The sequence below is a fragment of the Alternaria rosae genome, assembly GCF_020736505.1.
Source record: "Alternaria rosae strain MPI-PUGE-AT-0040 chromosome Unknown BKA58scaffold_8, whole genome shotgun sequence".
In the NCBI taxonomy this organism is placed as follows: Eukaryota; Fungi; Ascomycota; class Dothideomycetes; order Pleosporales; family Pleosporaceae; genus Alternaria; species Alternaria rosae.
Window position 1 is genome coordinate 879,064 of NW_025763577.1, and position 8,414 is coordinate 887,477.

General features: G+C 51.4%; 2 protein-coding genes across 2 annotated transcripts; both read left to right on the plus strand.

Moving 5' to 3' along the window:
• The first annotated feature begins 1,424 nt into the window (after window positions 1–1,424).
• On the plus strand, window positions 1,425–5,339 carry BKA58DRAFT_365716 (uncharacterized protein). Its single transcript, XM_046168872.1, has 3 exons — window positions 1,425–2,303; window positions 2,351–2,537; window positions 2,588–5,339. The coding sequence occupies exons 1-3, from the start codon at window positions 1,818–1,820 to the stop codon at window positions 5,140–5,142; spliced, it is 3,228 nt and encodes a 1,075-aa protein (XP_046022608.1). The 5' UTR covers window positions 1,425–1,817; the 3' UTR covers window positions 5,143–5,339.
• A 633-nt stretch (window positions 5,340–5,972) lies between these two features.
• Window positions 5,973–6,552, plus strand: BKA58DRAFT_225713 (uncharacterized protein). Its single transcript, XM_046166347.1, has one exon. The coding sequence runs from the start codon at window positions 6,129–6,131 to the stop codon at window positions 6,486–6,488; it is 360 nt and encodes a 119-aa protein (XP_046022609.1). The 5' UTR covers window positions 5,973–6,128; the 3' UTR covers window positions 6,489–6,552.
• The last annotated feature ends 1,862 nt before the right edge of the window (window positions 6,553–8,414 follow it).

Here is an 8,414-nt window from a genome sequence, read left to right on the forward strand (position 1 = left end):
GACAGCATCGAGCTAAAGCCTTCGTCCGTGCTTTCGGCAAGCGCCGGAATCGGCACACGTCCCAAGCCTCACACCACATCTCACCACTTCAGCCTTGCACTCAGCCTAATGCTACTTCATATCTTCAGATCGGTATTGGACTCGTCAGGGTGTTCACAACTGGGAAAGCGCTCAGGGGATGTGTTTACCGCTCATTCCGCCAGCTGTGTTGCATACCCGGAGCTGACCTCGCGTTGTCACAGCTTCAAGTGTCGCCCAAGGACCGAGTTGGCCAGCAGTTTGTATCTACCTATAGTCTCCTTGGAAAACAGTCAGCCTACGTAGTTGTGCATTCCCGAACGTTACGATAGAACCATCGAAAGACGTTAGTTCCCGAGGTCACTCAAATAACATACTCGCGATTGGATGATCGCCCTTGTGTCCGGCTCGAGGGAGTTTATCGTTTAGCACACACCAGGTGTGGCTTCGCGACGCAATTGGCCGTATGCGATGAAATTACGGTGAGATCGCATCCCTGCAAAATCGCAGGACGCTCGCAGCATCGCTCGTAGGGCTGGGTGCTAGGGCTGACATAGAGACCTGACAACTGTTGGTGATACTGTTTCATCCGGGAGCTACGTATGCCGTTTTACCCTATCGAGACATCGGCTCGACGAGCGCGCAGCCATTACCGCTACTCCTGTCGACTCATCATGAACCTTGCCGAACGTTACAGCACCTATGCAGGCACTGTGCGAGCGTTAGTCAGCGTCGTTTCCAGCACCATGGACGCAATGAGACATGTCCGGCGGCTCGGAACCGAGATACCTGCGCATGACCCACGCTCGCAGAGGAAAGTTGCCTATCAATGGAGAGTCGGCACACACCCTGGGATCGCAGAGATACACAAACACCCACTGAGACCATTCCAGTCCGAACCTGTGCTCACGTGAATCCTAGTACGGCATCAATATGTTCTCGAACATTGCTGGTATTGCGCTATGTCCATTGCCCTTCCTGCAGAGTGGACCGGGGCTAAGAAGGACCCACAGGCGTCATGATACTGCCCCGAGAGTATGATTTCACAGAGCAGCTGAATACGTCGATGGAACGTTTCACACGTCTGGATGTTACTCCTGTCCCTTTGCAAAGAACGCTTCATCAGACCATTGCGAGTGCCGCGCGGTGATGGTTCCAGAACGTGAGAGGCGTCATAGCACCACCCGCCATATGCAGGCAGTTTCGGTGAACAAGTTGCACACCTCCAAACCATCACCGGACGACCGTTTACTGGTAATGTGAGAAGACAAGAAGTCGGTCAGGCTTCCACCCGTAGTCAGCTAGAATAGGCTAGCTGGCCGCCCCCAGGCTAACCTGGCTGCGCGCATTGACCATCCGAGCCGTTTCCAGAGAACGAGAGCCTCCCTACTGCGTCGCGTCACAATCCAACACTCTTACTCGTCATCTGTCCATGTCTGCAGCTGAAGACGCAGGCCAGTGCAGCTGCATCAGATCGCCGTTGTATCTGCCTCTCCGCTTTGTGACGGCAGAGAGCAAGGGTTCGGGAGCTCCGCGGCCAGCTGATTCGCAGCGGCATGGTGTGCGGGGGCCCAGCGGCTGCGCCGAGCAACGCCCTCGTGTCTGACTGCCCCACTTCTTTTCTTACAGGCCCTCGAAATACCACACCATACATGGCAGCTCTAAGAAGCGTCTTTGGGGGCTGACAACTCCATAATCGTTCTCAAACATTTATTAACGACTGAGTCCCCAATGGACGCCGTACGCCCCAAGAAGCATAGCCAGCCCCTGAGCATTTGGGCCGCGGCACAGAATTGACAATGGCATCGAATGGTACTCACAACGACTTCATCAACATCACCACTCCACACTCTAGGGCGCCCAGCATGGTTCAAGATACGCCTGCTCCTGCGCCACGGCCACGCTTGCCGGTCAGAAAACAAGCTCCTCAGAGGAACATCGACGAATTCTGGAACAAATTCACGACCAAACACCCCGGTAAGATCTTTACGATCTTACCCGACAATCTGTATGCGAAACGTGCCGCCGCACATGCGCCGAGAGGGTCCATACCCGGGGTCAATGCGCTCGCATCTTACGAAGAGGCCAAGGAAGCCTGCACTAGAAAGGTCGCAAAGATCGTCAAAGAGTGCCGACGACTGAACCAGAAGTACCGAGATCCACATTTCGATATAGAGGCCGACTTCAAACGGTCGCAGCTGATTCCGGACACTCCCGCCGACTGCTTGACCGGACTCCATGAAGAGAAAGCCGACTTCCATCCTTTGTCGGTTAAGAGAGTCGAGGTATGTATTACCACCACCACTATCGTCGCATGTCTAATCTGTCACAGGATATCTTCGACGAACCACGATTTTTCATCGAAGGCGCTACGGCGAACGATGTACGGCAGGGTAACGACGGCGACTGCTGGTTCATGTCGGCACTGGCGACGATCTCGAACAAGGAAGAATTGATACAGCGGGTATGCGTTGCACGCGATGAGCAAGTTGGCGTATACGGATTCGTCTTCCACAGAGGTAAGGGCACTTTTGCATAGCCAAGTACCTCAAAAGCTAACCTGTCTTAGATGGCGAATGGATTTCCGAGGTTATCGACGACAAGCTATACCTCATCAAAGAGGACTTTGATGAAGCAAAACTTGAGCGCTACCACTGGTTGGAGCTCCAGAACCGAAAAAGCCCCGAGGACGAATACCGGACTGTTATGCAAACTGGTTCGAGGGCCCTATACTTCGCGCAATGCAGCGATCCCAATGAGACGTGGCTGCCATTGCTCGAGAAGGCCTTTGCCAAAGCACACGGCGACTACAGCGCCATCGATGGCGGCTTTGTTGGCGAAGGCATCGAGGACCTCACTGGAGGTGTCACGTCTGAAGTCTTTGCAACCGACATCTTGGACAAGGACAAATTCTGGCGCGAAGAGCTCATGAATGTCAACAAGACGTTCCTCTTCGGATGTGGCCAGATGGGTGGTATCTACGGTGCTCGCAAAGGCATCCAAGAGAAGCACGCCTACTCCGTCATGGAAGCACGCGAGATCGACGGCCAGCGCCTGCTGAAGCTTCGAAACCCCTGGGGCCGAACCGAATGGACTGGTCGCTGGAGCGATGGTTCAGAGGAATGGACCCCGGAATGGATGAGGAAGCTTGATCACAAGTTCGGCGACGACGGTGTCTTCTGGATCTCGTACAAGGACCTACTGCGTACCTACCAGCATTTCGACCGTACGAGACTCTTTGGTCCGGAATGGACTGTATCTCAACAGTGGACAAGTGTCAACGTTCCGTGGAGCGTCGACTACCTCGATACCAAGTTCAAGATACATCTTGCAAAAGGTGGCCCCGTGGTCATTGTGCTCAGCCAGCTTGACGATCGCTACTACCAAGGCCTCGAAGGTCAGTATGAGTTCAACTTACAGTTCCGACTCCACAAAGACGACGAAGAAGAGTACATCGTTCGTAGCAATGGTACATACTATATGAAGCGCTCCGTCTCTACCGAGCTGGATCTTGAGCCTGGTAACTACACCGTCTTGCTCAAGATCAAAGCAACCAGGATACCTGATAATCCGACACCGGATGAAGTCATTCGGATGACGTGCACTAAACGGCGCGAGAAACTGTTATCGATCGGGCTCTCTTACGACCTTGCGCATGCCAAAGGACACTTCAGAGAGCAAGAAAAAGATAAGGCCAAACGTGAGAAGGAGGAGAGAGTTGAGCGCAAGAAGGCCGAAATGAAGCAAGCTCACCAACGCCGTAAGAGATTACGCCACAAGGCTGAGCTGCGAGAGCTGAAGAAAGCTGCGAAAGAGACGCGCAAACTCAATCGTTCCGGCGATATGGCAGAAGTCGAGAGGAAGCTCGAAGGCCTGTCTGGTCTTGGGATCAATGTCGAGGAAGATAACCGCACTTCCGGCGACGAAGACGCTAAGCCTGTTCATCAAGCGGTGTCTAGGCACCATCGTGCATCGAGCCTTGACCCACTCCGTGAGCGCTCGGCTAGTCCAGGTGGCGGTTTTGGCGGCCGGGGAGGGTATAACAAAGGTCGTGATGGTTACAATGCATCGCTTCCCGGAGCATTACAGGGTCGTGGCGGCTACAACCGCGACAGCCACGGCTCTGCGACTCCTGAAGCTGCAATCCTCCAAGGACGCGGTGGATACAACCACAGTCCACAACCTTCTCCTGCTACCCATAGTCAAGGCTTCCAAGGACGTGGGGGCTACAACCAGAACATGCCTGGTGAGCTGCAAGGTAGGGGTGGGTATAATCAAAACATGCCTGGGGAGCTTCAGGGTCGCGGTGGCTACAACACTGATCTCCCAGGCGCCTACCAAGGTCGCGACGGGTACAACGAAGGCCAGATGACGGACTCGCCTATCCCTACACCTTTGCCGACGCCTATTCCCACGCCGTTAACTGATGAGTTCCGCCCTGGAACGCCCGGTCAAAGGACATACAGTCCACGTCCTGAGCACCGACCATCAACTGGCGTTCGCCGGGCCACACTCACCCCCATCCCAGGTATCCGACCCGGTATCCAGGTCACTCGCGGACGAAGTGCTAGCGAATACTCCCACCGCGCTCAGCACGGAATGCATTCGCCCGACGATATGTCCGATGACTCCTGGGATTCTGACCTCGATGGCCCATGCTCGCTTGACTCTGGCCTCTCGGACGACGAAGACAACATTCCGCGCATGTTCTCCGAACGCCAGCGCTATGTCTGCTACAACAACACGCGCTACCCCTTCGTCGAAGAGGAAGATGAGTTCGAGCGCGACCCCTGGAACGCCGTGTGTGTCGTTGGTCTTCGTGTCTTCAGCAAAGACAATACCGACGTTACCATCGAAGTGCACAACGGCGAGGGTGAGACCAAGAAGAAGTCCGATGGCGACGATGCTAGTGTAGCAAGCATGGGTACGATCAGACGTAAGGAAAAAGAACTGGATGTTGATGATAGTGCGGCAGATGCGACGAGTCCGATGCGCACGAGGAATACAGGTCTGGATGATGCGCTCGACTCTAAATTGAATCGGGCCGATGAGGCGGAGCTCGTGAGCCATGTTGGCACCGCGCCGGCGGGTATGGAGAGGAGTCGGCAGGGGACGTTGAGCTGAGCAAGATGAGAATGTACTGTCGGCGTTCGATCAAGATGAGAACGTACTATTGGAGTTCGGTTGCTTTCAGATTGATAACGCTTCGGTTAGACTTTCGTTGTTGTTTTGTCTATAGTGGGCATGGTGTTTAGAAGTCACGTCGCGTTGAATAGCGCAGCAATTTGATTCGCAGTGTTCGGCTGCAAATATACATGCTCTCCATGTCTTCTAGTTTCCTGTCGTGATATACTCGACTCGCGCATGCATACCAAAGTCCTTGCGCGTGCTGTCTTGATGGATTCGTGGCACGAGTGAAAGGGCCGGTGATGTCATAGCGCGAGGCTTAGCAGCATCCGCCGCAGCCTCACTGCAGCCTCCGCGCTTTCCTCATCCGCGACAAATCATCACACCATCCAACAATCCACATTTCATCCATCTTCACCTTCCGTTATTTCGCGTTGGATGGCAATGTCTCACTATCAATTCTCTTCATGTCGTCGTAGACACAGGATGCCTTCGACAACATTTGCGATGCCTTCCCCTTCAGCAGCTGAATCACTTCCAAGTGTTATTGTCGTTTCGTGGGCTTAGCTTTCATAGCCACCTTGGGCGGCTACGCATGCCCTGTCCATCATGTATGGATAAAGTTAGAGCTGCTATAGGTGTCTTGCTGTGCCTCATGCCCGGAATTTGATGGGGTCGTAATTGCCCCTCATTGCTGTTCAGAGGCATCATCATCGTTCCTTCTACATCCTTTTACTCTGCTTTCAATCATGAGGTTCTGCGAGAAATGCGCCCAACTCAAGATAACCCCCGAAGCCTTTCTGCCGCCCGCAGATGTTGAGGAGCCATATTATCGTCACAGATGTGGTGTTCGTATAAAGCCACTGTAATGCGATGCATGTCAAGCTGTTGCGGAGTTGTTCGAAGAGAGCGTCTCCAGCTTAACGCCCCCTAATAATGACATTAAAAAACACAGTATATAATTTATAAGACAGTATACGTGTATGACAGCGAGTTCCAGGTCAAAGATACAACTAATGATCGGGCTGCTTCTCGAGGACGAGGGCAGTAGTATCCGGGCGGCTACACAAAACACGTCCAAGTACCCTCATATGAGCCGTCTACTTCCGCAGGGCCCTAAATTCTTAGACTTCGATCTCATTCGAGATTGGCTCGCCCGCTGCGAAGGTCAACACGCTCATTGTCAAGAGCGATCAGCATTAGAGAGCGATATATCCAAGGAGGGTCTTCTTGTAATCGATGTTCTGCTCAGATGCATCGTCCCCGCGTCCAGGAAATGTCGCTGCATAGCCTTGAGTTATGTCTGGGGGAAACGCCCCGCAGGTACAGCTCAGAAGAGATAAGCCGACTGAGCTATCTTGCGAGGCAGGTCCCTCTAATCCATGCATTGCTGCAAAAATTCACGATGCCATATTATTAGTAGAGAAACTGGGAGAAAGGTACCTATAGGTAGATTTACTTTGCATTATCTCCGATAATATTACTGTAAGGCAGGCGGCCATCTCTAGTATAGATAACATATATTCGGAATTCTTGCTCGCTATCGTTGCGGGTGCCTACAATAGCGCTGAAAATCCGCTTCGTGATGTAAATACCCTACGCTACTGCAAGCAAATCACCCGCGAGCTTTCCTAAGGGGTAGTAAGAGAGCGCGTTAGCTATGACGTTCTTCTTACTAAAAACGTATATAGAATTAAAGTTCTAACATATTCAATAAGCAAGTAGAACCTTTTTACAAAGATTCTACTATAACTATAATCATGTATAATAGTTATTAATATTTATAATAGATAAAATTAATTAGAAACTTCTACTATATCTTACTTGTATACGTAAGGTATAGCTCACTTTACTATAGCGTTTATAGCGTCTTTATAATAATTTACTTACCTTAACACGCGCTTTCTTTTTTACCATTTTACTATTACTATACACTCTAAACTTCTTTAGAGTTATTAAGCGCGCTTCTTTAGTAACTTCAAGAGTACCTTTCTTCTTAATCTACTTTCTCTTATATAATTTACGTTGTGTATAATCATGTCTCTAGCTTTAAACAGATTTCTACAGTAGCTATCACTCGCTCATCGTCTCTTGTGTATTGCTCTCTGGCCGTCTCTATTTGATTCCTTTTGGTGTCATCATTCTTTCTGACTCGAAGATTCACATTCGTTCAACTACATTGCAACCATGCGTCCAGTATTCATTTGGGCTTTGACTGTCCTCACGGCGGTCTCATCTGCTGCGGTCACGGAAACAGGGAAGTGTGGCGGAGCTACCGGACTTACTTGCGAGGGCTCACGCTTCGGCAACTGTTGCTCTCAGTACGCTATTTACGGACATGACTCTTCTGACCACCGACTAACATTAATAGGTGCGGCTGGTGTAGTTCCTCCCGCGTCCACTGTGAGATTACTCAAGGCTGCAACCCTCAATTCGGCACCTGCATCAACAAGCCTGACAGCAAGATCTCTCCCGATGGCTCCTGCGGCGGATCTTCCGGCTATACTTGCTCCGAATCTGGCTTTGGAGACTGCTGCTCTGACTACGGATGGTGCGGTTCCAGCGCTGCTCACTGCGGCACTGTTTGCAAGTCTGACTTTGGTACCTGCTCCAACGCTCGTTCTTCGTCTACTCTGCAAACTTTCACTCATTCCTCTTCCAGCTCCGTCAAACCGGCTACTAGCTCTACCAAGTCTTCCTCTGTAAAGCCTTCTTCGACGAAGACGACGTCTACGAAGAGTCCGACCACTAAGTCTTCGACCATCAGTTCGTCGCCTACTAAGTCCTCGTCTTCGAGCGCCTCTCCGACACCTGCAGTCTCTTCATCCGTTGTTGTGGTATCTTCCACTCCCATCACATCTTCCGAAATAGTCGTCTCATCGGCTGTTGTCTCACCCGAAGCCTCTTTTTCATCAGTCATTACCTATTCGGATGTTGTTTTATCGTCTGCCGATGTCTCTTCCGAGATCGTCATCTCGTATTCAACCACAGTCATTATTCCGGATCTTACTTCCTCGTTTGCTGTTGCTACTTCCGATATCTCTTCGTCATCTTTCTCCGAGCTTTCTACCCTATCCGAAGCTATTTTGACCAAAAAATCATCATCGACAATTACCACAACCCCGGACGCAGTTTCTTCGACCGAAACTGGCACCATCGCATTGTCTGATGCCTCTACTCCTGTTGCCGAAAGCTCTTCCTCTACCGCCAGCGAGGTTTCTGATGTCATTTCTTCATCTATCGAGGTCTCCCCCACTTCCATAGCAAGT

Bases quoted from the DNA above. Each gene is read 5' to 3' on its own strand.
- BKA58DRAFT_225713 (XM_046166347.1), top strand. From the start codon at position 6,129: ATGACAGCGAGTTCCAGGTCAAAGATACAACTAATGATCGGGCTGCTT.
- BKA58DRAFT_365716 (XM_046168872.1), top strand. From the start codon at position 1,818: ATGGCATCGAATGGTACTCACAACGACTTCATCAACATCACCACTCCA. The intron at 2,304-2,350 runs GTATGTATTACC...AATCTGTCACAG, and splicing joins TGTCGGTTAAGAGAGTCGAG to GATATCTTCGACGAACCACG. The intron at 2,538-2,587 runs GTAAGGGCACTT...AACCTGTCTTAG, and splicing joins CGGATTCGTCTTCCACAGAG to ATGGCGAATGGATTTCCGAG.